Source organism: Aulonocara sp. 'chitande type north' Nkhata Bay, linkage group LG1 (genome assembly GCF_057382095.1).
Source record: "Aulonocara sp. 'chitande type north' Nkhata Bay isolate Kocher_YH1m ecotype deep benthic linkage group LG1, A_spYH_male_GT1.1, whole genome shotgun sequence".
NCBI classification, from domain to species: domain Eukaryota; kingdom Metazoa; phylum Chordata; class Actinopteri; order Cichliformes; family Cichlidae; genus Aulonocara; species Aulonocara sp. 'chitande type north' Nkhata Bay.
This window is the reverse complement of record NC_141344.1, coordinates 11,867,829-11,883,256: the sequence shown is the minus strand read 5'-3', so window position 1 is coordinate 11,883,256 and position 15,428 is coordinate 11,867,829. Positions and strand designations below refer to the sequence as shown.

General features: G+C 39.0%; 1 protein-coding gene across 1 annotated transcript in view; it reads right to left on the bottom strand.

Annotated features, from left to right (window-relative positions):
* igdcc4 (immunoglobulin superfamily, DCC subclass, member 4) overlaps positions 1-15,428 on the bottom strand; it is a 52,818-nt gene that overhangs the window by 17,141 nt on the left and 20,249 nt on the right. The window contains exons 2-4 of the mRNA XM_086270314.1: positions 11,003-11,317; positions 5,622-5,763; positions 4,199-4,332 (exon numbers count right to left, since the gene is read on the bottom strand). Of these exons, the coding sequence (XP_086126440.1) occupies positions 4,199-4,332; positions 5,622-5,763; positions 11,003-11,317 (591 nt within the window). The remainder of the gene's footprint in view (positions 1-4,198; positions 4,333-5,621; positions 5,764-11,002; positions 11,318-15,428) is intronic.

Here is a 15,428-nt window from a genome sequence, read left to right as displayed (position 1 = left end):
TTATTGAAGTGATGACCTCAATATCAAGCTGTAAAAACTCCATTATGGGTGTTGAACTGTTCTATTCATAGATGTGAAAACAAATTAAGTGATGGCATTAGACCTGACATCTGTTTCATGTAATGAATTGCAATAAGGACTTAAGTAGTCCCCTCCTGCGACAGAAGGCCACAGGAGGAAAGTATCTATGCATCTATGTCATTTTAAATGTGAGCATTCATTCATTTCTACAGCAAATTTTCAAAATGATCCCTACCTACTCAGTAAGGAGAGAAAATTGATTCTGTTCATCTGGACATATCATCTTCAGTTGGTGAAATGTTTCATCACTCATCACAGTGACTTCTTGACTCACTTTTAAGCTGTCTGCAAGTTTCTGTTACCTTATTAACAGTACATTTGACCAAAACTAGCACCACTGACTACGTTTTAGTCAATGGTGCCGTGCCTGACCTTCAGTGGTGCTAGTTTCAGTCATTATGCAAATGTAATAATTTAAAGGTTGGGGAAGCCTGCAGTCAGATGAGACAGAAGAAGTCACTTGGATGAATGAAAAAATCTTTCAAGGACTAAAAACGTTACCTCCAGATGAACAGAATCAACATTATGGGGTAGCCTTCTGACAGTTTTTGCTGTGGAGCATACAAACTTCCCAACAGATTAGCAGTGATTTAAGTTTAAACTTTGTTGTAATTATTCAATAACTTCCAATATGTTTTATCAGATAGGGAGAATGAGCCTTGATCAGCGACTGACATTATGAACAAAACATAGTGCCAGACACTTGGGAGACCAAGACCAATGCCAGGAGCCATATAGAAGTATATTATAGTCTGCAAACGATCACAGCATGAAAGCTTCTTTTTACTGTATATACTGGAAAAAATGTATTGTGAAGGTCAGGCAAAGCAAATGCATGCAATTTCATACACAACATAAGCTTAAAGTGCTTGACATTATACACAAAAGCTTAGTCTTAGACATCAGTTCAGAACAACCATTTTGCTTTGACCCACTGAAGATTAGTTACTGAAAATAATGAAGATAAAGTCAAAAAAACAAAAAAACAAAAAACAAGAATTATAAAACAGTCCCAAGAATAATAAAACAGCATTTATCTTCACATTTAAACATGCTTTTTGATTAGACTGTGCCAGTGCAGTAATGTTCTTTTCAACAAACATCACAGTGTTTTTTTCCCCCAGACTTCCTTGATTAGAGTTGTATAATTCAACAGAATTATACCAGACGCTGTGTTGGAGCGACAGGGTTGTTTTGAACGTCACTTGGAGTTAAGTTGAAAGAGGCATACGGAGCTACTACTGTACATGTCAGATGGATGAGCAGAGGTCAGTTTTTGGCAATGATTTAGCCAAGAACTGAGCTCTTGCCTTAAATCCAAGAATTCTTAATCTTTCAACACATGCGTAATATGCACTTCTAGGCAGATACTAGTTGCTTTCGAATATAGCGTTCCTGCAAGATCTTATTGCCCTACTCAGTGAGTTCAAGTTAGAGTGGCAGGGTGAGGATAAATATGTAATCAGCATGATCAGCTCAGTAAACAAATCTGAAAGCAAGCTACAATTGATTTCAAGTGGGCTGCAGTGCTGTTGCCTGTGTAGCTTTAATATCAGGACAAAATACATAATATGAAGAGCCAAGTTCAGAACATTTTACCTGAATCTAAGAAGTAATTTACTGACTATGCACCCAGCCTAGTTGGTTTGAAAACAGTTATTTGCCTTTTCAGAGTGGTGCAGGTTCTGATGTTGCATTACCTGCAAAGCAGTATCACCCTTCTAACTGGGTAATTCTGCTGAGAATGAGATTCTCACACTGCAAAATAACACTCGGGTCAGCTGGTATTAATGGAAAGTTCTAGAATCTACTTCAAGAGCAAAAGTATTCCAACCTTAGAAGATGTGCCTTGAATTTGAAATCGGTTTTGATCAACACATTTGTGTAAATATGCTGTATCTTCCAAGAAGATCATCAACTCATGCAGTTTCACAATGATGGAAGAGCACCTATCCAGACTACAAGTGAGTAGTTGCCTCCTCTCAGTACCGGGGATTCAAGTAAGACAGAGAAATATATTTACATTCCATTTAGAGAACTTAGAGAACAAGCATTTAAGAAAACATTAATGGTAAATGGCCTGTATTTGAATAGCGCTTTACTTGTCCCTAAGGACCCCAAAGCACAACCAGTCATCCACCCATTCACACACTGGTGATGGCAAGCTACATTGTAGCCACAGCCACCCTGGGGCGCACTGACCACTCCACTCAAAAAATGACCTCAATTATTTCAGAACTACAGCCATTTTATACAATTTTATGCAATTATCCATTTTCAGAGGCTCAAAATAGCTTCGTTGTAAACCGAAAAGATTTTTTTTAAAAGCTTTTCCAGTCAACGACCACCTGAAGATTACGACACATGAACATCACCAAATACTGTGTTTCTTCACTTGAGATGGTCTGCTTGGCCTTTACTGGAGCCACCTTCAGTTACTGCTTATTTGTGGGTCTTTCTGCATTAAGTCTCATATTTAATGACGGAGAAACCCCTGAGTTGCTTTGGCATTATGCTTTGGGTCATTATCCATTGTGAAGCACTGTTCTATCAGTTTGGCTTAATCTGAGCAGAGAGTATAGCCCTGTGCACTTCAGAATTCATCCTACTTCTTCCTTCAGCAGTCACATCATTAATAAACACTAATGACCCAATTCCACTGGCAGCCATGCATCCCCATGCTATAGCATTACCTACCACATATTTGGCAGATCCTGCGGTATGCTTCGGATCATTGGCTGCTCCTTTCCTTCTGCATACTTTTCCTTTCCCATCATTCTGGCACAGGTTATTTTTTTTCTGTCCAACCATAGTTTTGACTCTTTAAGATGTTTTTTTATGGCAAAGTCTAATCTGGCCATTATGTGCTTGAGTGTAATCAGTAGTTTGCACCTTGTTGTGAATCCAGTTTCATATCAACTCATTGTGAAACTGAGTTCTTGTCTGAAAGACCAGAACTGGGCTTTGCATTCCTCCAGATCATTGATTCGGCCTCTCTAAAGTTTTTAGAATCTTTCTGATAGGTTGATTTTGTTTGATTTTACAATAGCGTTCCTCACTTGCACATCTCTCTGGACCTCATATTAGAATTACTGCTTCATTTCTCATGAAATAACAAAGTAACAGGCTACACCTGGCCATGAAATTGCTTGTCGGCATTAATTTTGAGCCTCTGAAAATGGAGGACTCTCTGCAATCAAATAATGATTATGACTCAAGTGAAGCTGTTCTTGTCAAACATATTATAGACTTAACTGTATCTGTGCTGCTTTCAAATTTACTGTGTGCATGTTAAACATGTTGGTAGGCAATCAGTATTGGTTAGGGCTCTCTGATTGGATTGACATATCTTGGCAGATTGGTAATTTTAAAAGTAGATCATGGTTCGAAAATAGGTTGGAAACATCGTGTAAAAAATTAATGCACAGAGCTATATGATGTGCAGTCTCTATTCACTGACATTAGTTGGTTTACTGTATATGTATAGTATCAGCTGTTCCTAGATTTAAAGTGACCACAGTCCTGAAATAATCAGAGTAAAAATATCATTTAGAAATGTATTTTCAACACCAACAGATGCACTGTACTTTCTTGTAATGCATTCCATTACAGTGTAAAGCTGCTGCCATAGAAAGTGCATCACTCGGATGTGTGACCTTCACTCTACAGATTGATGTTGGTGCAGTTTGAAACTAGAAGGCTGTTTGCTAATTCATCTGCTGAAGGTGACAAGTTTCTCTGTGATCACCTTGAGACATCAGCATGATGTACCATTATGATTTCTGAGCCTGTCATGTCAGAAGCCAATCATGTCCCAATATGCATATCCATTTCACACAAGCGTAAGCTGAAGACTTTAAATACATCAAATTGACTTTTGGGCAGAAAAAAGAAATGTAAAAAAATAATTATAATTAATATAATAATTCAAAATGTGCTTTAAAACTCACTACAGCTATAAACTCACATGACATGAAAACTCCTCAAGTGTCATTTTGTTAGCTGTAAATATATCCAATGAATTTTAAGCCAAAACTCATAAGAATGGAAAGATAGGAGTTCTCAGTGGTACCTGCCTGTCAATCCAAACACTATAAAGGACTGCAACAGGCCTTACCTGTGGTGACAGAGAGTCTGGCTTCATGACTGATGTCCTTCCCGGCAGAATTGGATGCAACACAGCGGTAGACACCCTCATCATCCTTGGTCACCTCCAGAATCTGGAGCACCCCATTAGGAAGGGAAATGAATCTGTTGCACACAATAAAAATAGAGACAGAGATGACAGAGAAAGAAGGATTTAGAAGGAATAGCAGAGAGAATGAAAGATAAGGTTATATAAATGGCTTAGTGCCCCATAGGATGAAGCATTCAGGTGATCAGCTTTGTAGGTTGCTGCTCCTGAGTCCCCATAAGACACCATCTTTGTTCAGGAGAAAGTACCTTTGTGTACAACCACTTTAGAGATGAGTCAGACAACACAAAATAACTGCAATTCTAGAACTTTGGGATGTAAGCTTTTCATAGTATCACAAAATACCCCAAATGAAGGCTGTTTTAATGGCTACACTGTAATATGTGTAACATGTGTTTTGCATACAGAATCTCTCTGCACTGTTAATACTTCCCATATTTTATATCATTGCCTCTCCCTCCCCTACAGAGGTCATTACTTCAGACAGGCAAACCAGACCAGTGGAACCCAGGCAATATAAAGCCATCACACCACCTCTTATAGCTGTTATCATAGGCTATTAATCTGACCATAATGTGACCAGCGGTAGTCTGTTCATGAAGGATAAAAGAGCAGGCGAGTGTAAAGGAGATAAGAAGAGGAGACAAGGAGAATAATAAGAGGTACCAGAAAACAAAGGATCCAAAAAGAAAGCGGTAATAAGAGAAAGCATCATTTATAATGAGAAAATTTGGATAGATAAATAACATTAAACACACATATTATGAAAGAGAAAAGCTAGTGATGCTTGAACCATTTTTTGGTTGATTTTAGTTTAACGACATTATTAGAGCCTGAGGTGGAAGAGCCATGTCCCACCAATAAGACCTTATGAGGAGCAAGCTGGTTGTGGGTCAAGCAAGGCTACAGCAGCCATTAACACTTTGCCTGACGTAATAAGGCTGGAAACAAATTCCAGGGTCAGGAGAAATGTCGATATTGTTAAGTGATCCATTAAATGGGAATATATGTGTGAGAAAACTGGGAGAGAGACTGTTCAAGGATGTGGCTATCATGATGTGGCTGTTCCTTTATGATTACCATACCATTCTGCATTTCCATTAAAAACTGAAGCAGCTACATTCAGGGACAAACAAAATTCGCATTCTTGTTTTGAACAAAAGACTGACATGTCTTTAGTAACTAGCAGCAACATCCAAACTCAAAGAATTCAAATGGAGGGCAACATCCAAACACTCTTGTACACAGTTATAGTGAGTAAATCAATATGAAATCATATACAAAATGCAGATCATTGGGAATATTTAACATACAATAAAAAGCCAAAGCAGAACTCCATAGTTACCTTGTTCCCTCAGGAATCGCTACTTCATCTTTTTCCCAGGTAATAACAGGGGTTGGTATTCCTTCAATTTGGCATTCAAAGCGGGCAGCCCCTCCTGTGGGCACTTTTTGTGGAGATGGCTCCAGACGGAACTTCGACAGACCTGCAGGTACAGTAATGATATAGTTCAGAGGGTTATTGATCAAAGCGTCTGCCCACACCTGGTATTACATCTGGCCATGGTCCACAATTTCTCCAGCATATCTTCAGCATACCTAGTGCACTTATCCATGGCTGCAAAACCAGTGCAAGGGATCTACACACTCGATAGCTCACACTTGATAGCTCAAGTCGTAACTTAATACAAACAGTACTAACCTCATCATTTATTCTATTTACAGCTTTGTTCAGACAACCCAGTGAATGTGAATTGTACGTGAATGTCACTTCTGCAGTCTGTATTTAAGACTTCCAGTGTTTGTATTACACCCATTGTAGGGCTTTCAGTGGTGCTGTTTTAATTTTTGTAATTTGATTAAAGACTTGTTGAGGCCGTTTAAATGCCCTTGAATGTCCTGATTAGGAGAAATTTAGGGACTTAATCAGGCTTGGCTCTATTTGTCTGTCCAGGTCGACTCTTGGCAGGACTCCAGTTTTCAGTCTTTATACAATCACAGACACGGGAATGCTTCCCTCTGAATGTAAAGCTGAGCACCAGGGGGCAGCAGTGAGTACCGTCTGAGGGCCTCTAACCTCTGACCCCAACAGGCTGTTGGAAGAGAGAACAAAACAGACTGGCTGTCCCAGCCTCTTAGTTTGTAGCCCTGACTGAGAAGTAGGGGAGTGGGGGTGGATCAAAGGAAAGTGCAGAGAAAGAAGTCGGGGAAGGCAACTCTAAGAGGAGAAAAGTAAGAAACAAAGAAATAAGCACAAGGGACAATAAAAATGCCCAAAACATAAAATGGCTAGAAAATCCAGTGTGTAATTACATTAACCACATAATAGGCTGTAAAAATTTACTGTAATATCATAATAATATCATATGTGTTTCTTTGAATGTTAAATAAGCAGAGGCATCTAATCAGCCAGTCTTTCTGGTTTACATAAAACACTTTCTCCTTGTGGAACTAATTGCCAAACTGGATTTGCACAGCCTCAAAACATGTAAACATCACCCAAAAGTGTCACAAACATAAATGTGTGAATGTGTGAAACAGCAGCTATTAATAAAGTTTTCTGAAATATTCTGAAGATAGACGTCCTACATTTATCCCCTCCACTGCGTATTTAAAAATAGAATTTCTGCTACTTATCACATGAAAGGCAAATGCCAGGCCATCTAATAAATATTAAGAAATTAAATTCAAACCCCAAAATTTCGACATGACAGGTCTATTGTTGTGTTCAGTAGATTCATTAAATTATCTAGGAATAACAAAGGTCTTCGTACAAACCCAAATTAAACTATTTAGTAGACTAGATGGATTTTAGCATTGTAACCTTTCCAGTATCAGTTGAGAAACATAAGTTAACATAAGTCTGCTAACTAAATGTAGAGAAATGACCAAAATCACTAAGCTTAAACCATAGCCATAGCTGCAGCCAATCACATGGTAGGCTCAAGATTTGTAAACTCACACCATCCTGATTTTTTGTACAAGATTTTCTCCAAACCACTGTAAGCTGAGGAGGAGACACTGGACAGGCTATCCAAAATCACCCTAGGCCCTATCACTCCAACTGTTAGTCATGTCAACAAACTGTCCATCTGTGTTTTCCCACTGTGCTGAGGGAACAAAGTTTCTCAATGAGTACACACAGGCTGACAGAGATGCTTGGTCATAGTAGCAAAATGGATTTGATTCATTTCAGAAAATCTCACACTGACTGTTGCGTAGCAAGTCATGGAAGAGCCGTTGATGATTAACCTCTGCCACTTCCAGCCATTACAGCATGATTCTCTCATGTAAACACACACAACCTGTAACACTGCCAGACAGCCTGATAGGATGACACGCTCAATGAGCGTGCGTGGGTGTGTGTACATTTGTAAATTTAAGTGCCGGTGTGCCCTGCTACTTGTTCTCTAATGCCTGCACACGGACAGCTTATGATTACATTTCTGAAGCACTGTATGCAGCCATGTTCACAAGTGTATGTGTGCACAGGAGGGTTTCTGCAGAGCGGTGAACAACAGCTGATAAGCGAATGTGCATTAGCCATTCAACATTAATGCAAGGGGGGGGGGAGACGAGTGTTTAGAGACGACACTTTACTCATGCTGGGATCGAACAATGGCGACTTGCTGGGCTTCTACGTCCATTGTGTCAGAGTATATTCATATTAGCCTTTTTTCCCCAGAGCTCCATGAGTGTCCTGACACCTGTGATGAAATTCCAAGGCAGATCCATCCAGTTACATACAGATCACAGAGTCAGATGCTGCGGAGTTAACACTGAAAGGACTTGTCCTGACACACTGGGAAATTTTTCATTGTAACGTTCCCAGCTAAAGGTGGTATACCAAATCATAGGGTCGAAATATGACCAATTGTTTCCTAGCAACAAAGTCTTTCTATATAAGTAACATTTTCAGGCAAATCCTTGGGCATTGCTCTATGTAAACTTTAACCCCTCAATGTGCGTGGTAAAAATAGAGAAAAAAAATCTCACATTTCTTTGCTCTCTCACTCTCATTTATCTCATCTCAGTACTTGGCTTTTTTTTTTTGTCACTGCTGCTGGTGATTTTACCCCAACTCTGTCTTTGTCCATCCCTCTATCCCTGCCCTACCCTTTGGCCCCAGAGCTATCAGATTGCAGTATTTTCCTCCTCCCCTTGTGAAACCAGATAATTCAACCTGTGACCTGTGTGCTTCCCAACTTTAAATCTGATTACCACAACTCAACAAGCATGCCACCCTTCCTGCTTCAACAGATATTTGCAATAGCTGCTGTAAAACATGTGCATTTCTGTCTGTTTTAACAAATAGGCAGAAATGTCCTTCAACCTCTCTGATAAATGAAGAAGTCTGTGTATTTGTACGTGTGAGTATTCTTTGTCCGTTGCAACAGCTGTCCATCTGATCCACTTCAGACTTGGTGGGTGCATTGAGGGACAATAGTAAGTGCTGTGTTGTGTTTGAAGTCGTTTGGGGCTTTCCTGTTCTGCAACATCATCTATGAAATGGCCATAGATAGGTCACCTGACATGTGATCTCAGAGATGAGATGATGTCAGACTTCTCTTTGACGCTTTTGAAGTTTAGATAGCATTATTTGCTCCAAAGAAAACTCAAATGACGGTGTTATCTACTTTTGCTGATTCTAACATGCCTTTGAAAGCAGGTACTGCACTAGTAGTGACAAAAGGAAGCCCTTTACAGTATTTCTGCAATGACTTTCATTAAGTAGAAGCCTTTCAATGTAGAGTTCTTGTTGTAATGCTAGATGTCTTTGAACTAGTATTTCTTATCGAGCTTTGAAAAGCTATTCTCCACATTCTCTTTCACTGCTCATATTGGCATGGGGTGTCTGCATTAATACCGAGTCGACTTATGATAAGACACCTTTTAAAATCATGCAATTACAGGCAGGAAAAATACTAAATACGAAAAACATTCATAGACATTATCCACAACTGAAGCCTGCAACAAGACATAAAATTGTGTGTGTTTTTTTTCCTTGTCAAGACATCAATTGTTTTTTGAAATGGGTTGCAGAAGCTAGAGTTAGAAAATATTGACATTCCCCGCAGAAGTCTCATAATAAGAAAGGTTAATTGCTCAAATTAAGACAAAAAGCAGCTTTTTTAACCATCATCATAATTTACCTGTGAATGGATTTGAAAAATGTGATTTGCACTCAGTATGCTGCCTCTGTCATTTAAAGAAGACGGAATTAGAGGCTGATTTGTATGTGACATTGATTTGTATGTACAGAGAAGGAAATCTCTTTTACTGTGTCTGCCTTAACAACACACATCATATATTTCGGCAGGAACGCCGAAGCAGCTGGTTTTCTTAATGTTTTTTCACAGATGCAGTCTCAGCTACAGTCAGTTTTTCAGTGTCATTCCTACCAATGTAGGCCCGTACTGTAAGATCTAAGAATATCCACTCAATGTTAGTGCTGAGGCATTTCGGCTTCATCCTCCTTCCCAGTGGTCACATCTATCTCATAGCCTCTCGCAAGTAATTTAATAAAGACACCACACACCTATACACACATGCGTGCAAACTGAAGGTCATTCTTAATGGTCTCAGAAGCCTTTCCTTTCACCATCATCACAAACTCTCTTCAGCCTTGTCTGCCTTCCCACCATTCATCCAACATACCCCCTCCCTTCCCTTTAGTCCTCATTGTCTGTCAAACAAGAGATCCTTATAAATAGGCATGTGACAGCTGACAAAAGAAGGGGCATCCACAGAGGATACTGTCTCATTTTATACAAAGCTAATGGCTAAATAAAGACTACCACTTAGGAGAGTGAGAGAAAGAGGCCTCTTTGGAGGGGCGATTAAAAACTACAGCCTGTACTCTCATTTTTCATACCCCCATATTTCTCTTCTTCCTTTTTTTATTTCCATCCTTTCCCCCTCATTTACTCTGTTGCAGAGTATACCTCATCCCAAGACACTTGTTACTTCCTATCTGAGGCCGAAGAGAAGCAAGTCAATGCCCATCCATGCAAAAGAAATTCCCTTGATAAAACAGAAAAATTCAGTTGCTATTCTTCAATATACATGTGTATCCATGTATTCTACAGCAAGCAGATGCATAAAGGATACCAATATTCTTATTTTGTTTTATTGAATATACTGCAGCATTAAACATGTTGACCATTCAAACACTCGCAGACAAACAACAACACTTGTGTAATCATTTCACCATTTCTCAGGTATAGTCAGAAGTGGTCAGACATGTGCATGCCTTTGTGAGACTGTGCTGTCACATAATTAGGATGATTTTGAAGCTACAATAGGTCATGTTGGTTTAGAATAAAGACTGGAAACAGATGTCACTACAATTCACTAATTAATACTCAGGTAGGAAGTAAATCTTGGCATAAATGAGCAAAATTTCACAAGAGTCTTTTTTTAGCACGCTGCAGTGTGTCATTAAATCAGTCTGAGAAGAAACTCGACTTCTGCATCTTTGCTTGTCTCTGATTTCAGTCTTTAGAATATCTAGGATGTGACAGACACTATGGCTAATATATTTTTTAATCAAAATAGTCTTACTGGTAAGAAAAAGTAAACTATTAACAAACTTTCTACAAAATGTACAGACACAGAGATCACAATTCTCTCACAATGTACCAAATGAAAATTCTGAGTCTTCAGCAAACTTAACTATCTTAACTAACTTGACCATAGCCCTTAAAAGTAACCAGGGATACCTACTTGCTAGGAGCACATTCACAGTCCGGCTCATCAGCGCTCCAAGGCTGCTGCCAGTCACACAGCTGTAAGCCCCCGCCACACCATGGGGAGACTGGCCATCCCTAGACGTTGGCATCAGGAGAACGGATCCATTGACCAAATACTGAAGGTAGTCATTCCCCTCTGGAAGTAGTGGCTGTCCATCCTTTAGCCAGGAGACATTGAAGGGTGTATCACTGGCCCCCAGATTGCAGTCCAGCAAGAGGGGCAAACCTGGTTCCAACACTACATGGCTGGGTCCAGCGCCGCAGCTCAGCTCCACGGAAACCAGCTTTTCTATGCAGAACAAAGGAAGACAAGGTTGTTAACTTTGCTCTGTACTTTTAGTAAACCTCAATGTGTTTTTATTCTAATAAATAAATGGCATTCTTGTATTTTTATTGCTCTGTGAACATCATCACAGCTATGCTATGAACAACATTAACTATACTCACTGATCTGATTAGTTTTACTTTCTAAAAAGGCAAAGTCGTTTTATAGCGTAGTCCCTCACCATAACTTCAAAAGAGTTGATAGCACTGGCAGCACAGATGGAGTAGGGTAGTGCATACCAGAAGTAGGGTGTTTTGGGGACAGAGAGAAGCCCAGAGGAGGAGGGGGAGAAACTCTGCAAATGAAATGGGCGCATAGGGCATGAAGGGATTTGTATGTCAGCAGCAGGACATTAAAGTCAGTGAGAGAGGGGAAGTCCTGGAGTGAGAGGTCAGAGTGAGCAGCTGAATGCTGTATAAACTGTAGTCAAAGGAATGTTAAATGATGATAAATTTTCCATGCAAAACAAATTGTCATGAAACAATGATTTAATGTGAAACACTACATACTTATCAGAGAAAAGCTTCAGATAACGGTGAAAGTAAATAAATATTCTCATAGAACATTTTTTCCCCCTCCATTGTGCATCAGCATGGTTTACTTTATGGCCTTTCTTTATTGCCTCACCCCACCACCTCCAGCACCATCCACTCACCCAACACACCCCCTCATTATAGAGAAAGGAGGGGAGAGGGTAGGCACAAAAACCTGTCCTTTGAAATACTTGTATAAATAACAAGATCAAGACAAAAAAAAAAAAAACAGAAAAGCTATCTAAGGAGAAAAAGAATTAAAGAGACGAAGGTCAAGAGATCTGGAGATGGAAGATTCAAGGAATATCAGCTTTTGCAAGAAATTATAGCACATAATTATCATTTATGAGGTAGACGGAGTGCATTAGAAACATACAGAGAAAACCAAAAAATGCAAGGGTCAATAATGCTGAAACACATTGCTTCCGTGAAGAAGTAGCAAGATGACATTTATGTCTTCAGTAGAGCAATACTGCACAGCATTTAGTGGAGCAAGTGAAACTTCCATAGTAGTATAAGTATCCAAAATGGTCACATTTAAACATGTTTTGTTCTTTTTTTTTAATTGCTTGTTTTTAATAATTGAAAAGAAAAGAGAACATACATATTCACAAACCAACCACAAAAAAGCCTAATAAAATTAAACAGCATTCATCATCTTACTACAGGAGCACCTGTCAGGCTGTATTGGAAGTCAATGAGTTGGAAGCAGGAAAAATGGACAAGCAGAAGGATCTGAGAGATTTCGATAAGGACTAGATTGTGATGGCTAGGTCACTAAGTTGACTGTTGCATACTAGTTTACTAGTAGTTGTTGATCATTAAAAATGTGACAGACATTTTAAGTTTAACGATTTTATTGCTGCATGTAATTACATTTTTCATGTCAAGCCATTGTTCCATCCCTACAGTCAATATCACATAACCCCATGAAGGAAGATGTATATACAGCTCAGAGACAAAGGGACCAAACGCCACAAGTGCATACAGGTCTTTGTCTGGGTGTTAGGTAAAATGTTGGCAAATTAAACATTTTTCCATTTAAAAAAAATAAAGACTTAAGAGTCAGTAACTGACAAATATGACAAATTTGCGAGATGTCATATTTTGAACAATATCAATATATAAAATGAAGAATAAATAAATAAATATCGAAACATCAATTTTGAATCATGGCTATAAATAATTTAATATCCAATGGGTTGCTTGATGAAGTGTCTCCATGACATGATGGTGCTCACCCGTGCTCACTTAGTCTTTTTATCATTGGAAGAGTGTTGTCTGCATGTCTATTTTCTAAACTTTCTAGACTGTAAGCATTTTTATAGTGGTTTTTATGGTTATTTCAGTAACTTGATCGATAATCAGCAGACACTCAGTCACTTGGGAAGAGTAAAAAAAAAATTGCCTGACTGTTAAAGTACACAACATTCCCAAAAATGCATAAATAAAACAAAAATAGCATGCGCACTCTAAACATCAACAAATGTGTGCACTGTGAACACAGTGCCTTAGGCAATGTTAATGCAAAGTTTGATCAAGACTGATCCACTTCTCTATCAGAAGGTGGGGACCATACAAACATAAATACATATACTGTGATCATTACAGTACGATGGCTACTTTTATTTGAGTCATTCTCTTTTGAATGGCAAATGGTAAATGAACTGGTTCTTATATAGTGCTTTCCTACTCTATCTCAGCACTCAAAGCATTTTGCTCAACTTGCCGCGTTCACTGATTCACACCTATTCACACAAGCATTTTTTCTAAGCTCTGTCTATGTAAGTGGTTTCAAACTAGCAAATGAATATATAAATGAATGCTATAAATAAATATTTATGTTTACATTTTTATCCAGACACATGACTTAATGTATGTCTTGATGTAATTTCATATAATTTAAACATCTTCTCTGCAGATCTTATTACCACGCTTTGTGAATTCATCTTAAAAGACTCTCTGTCCCTCACTCACACACAGTCAGGTTTCATTCAGCTTGTCTTTCTCTGCTGTTGGATTAATTAAGTTAATGGGAGATGGAATTTTTCTTTGATTAAATGAGGCCTGAACCCCCACAGACACTTCCTGATGAAGAGGCTGGGTAATGCTGAGAAAGGTTGTTGCACAGCACTCTGATACACACACATCTGCCATTGAGACGACATTAACATGCATGCACAACCATGCACCCAAAACACATGCAGGAACCACATGCAAACAACTCAAAAAGATCAACATATTGTTGTGTGTCGTGCACTCACATGTGTGCAAGTCAGCATGCACAGTCGCAGATCACCTCCGTGGCCCCTTGCTTTCCCTATCCCATTTCAACTAATTAGGTCTCATTAAGTCATTAAAATGTTAGCAACCATTTCCCAGCTCACCGCCAATGGTTTCACTTGGTGCAAGGTGAGGATGTTTCAGATATAGATGTTCAGATATTATCCCACTGGTCCCTAAAAAATGGATTTGAGGTATGATGAGGAATATGCAAGAAAGAAAGGAAATTCATTTTAAAAATGTTTAGCTATCTTTAACATTTTAAAACATTTTGTATCATAAAATTATTTCAATAGCTGCCTAATCTCAAAAGGTAGCTGTAGCAATTGCATAACAAAGAATTAGCATGACCTACTATCCTTTAAAGAAGTAGGCACAGTAAACAGTTATTCTATATTTCAAAAAAATGATATTTCATATGGGAATAAAACAACACAGTTGCACTAGAAACCTCATCATGTCCTAGATATGTGCCCATATGTCATAAACACAGACAAACTAACATGTATTTGCCCCACAACACACTCACACATGTATGCGCTTCTGCTCAGTAACTCAGTAACTGTGTGTGTCTCATGAGGACACAATGTAGTGAGGAGGGGGGGGGGGGGGGGGGGGGGATCTGTGAAGTGGCCATTCTGCCATTTTACTGTACAAGTGGGAGCTGTTGGAAAGAACAGGGTGCACTCTGGGATATAGTAGCGGCTGTGCAGTCTCGCTGAGCTGTAGTGAATGGATTGTGATGGCAACAAGCCAAGATGTTCATAGCTAAATGGAGAGAGGACAACAGTTTGAGAGGGAATGAAACTGAGACAGATAAATGAGACAAACACGGTGAAAAGAAATAGTGATGCAAACTATTGGCCATAAATGATACACTGCCCTTTTGACACCACGCCTGAATTTTGTATGCCTTTTTAATTGCAACAGCAAGATACTGTAATTTGGATAATGTGACATAAAGTGTCACTACGATAAACAGAGAAATTGCTAGGCTAAAGGCTGATTTGTAATCCTGTTAAGAATCAGATGCACAAAGAAGAAAGAAGAGAAACGAGAGACACACTGACAAAGACTATCATTCAGTGAGAGAAAAGAAATAAAAGGCAGAGGAAATGGAGACGTTAGAAGGGCAGTCCACAGTATTTATCCCATTGGCCCATTTCTGTTAATGGATCACCTATTCACAAAATGTTTGGAAGAACAGAAGGAGAAAGCATGAAAGCAACAGGGGGAGGAGAGTGACCCAACACTCCGAA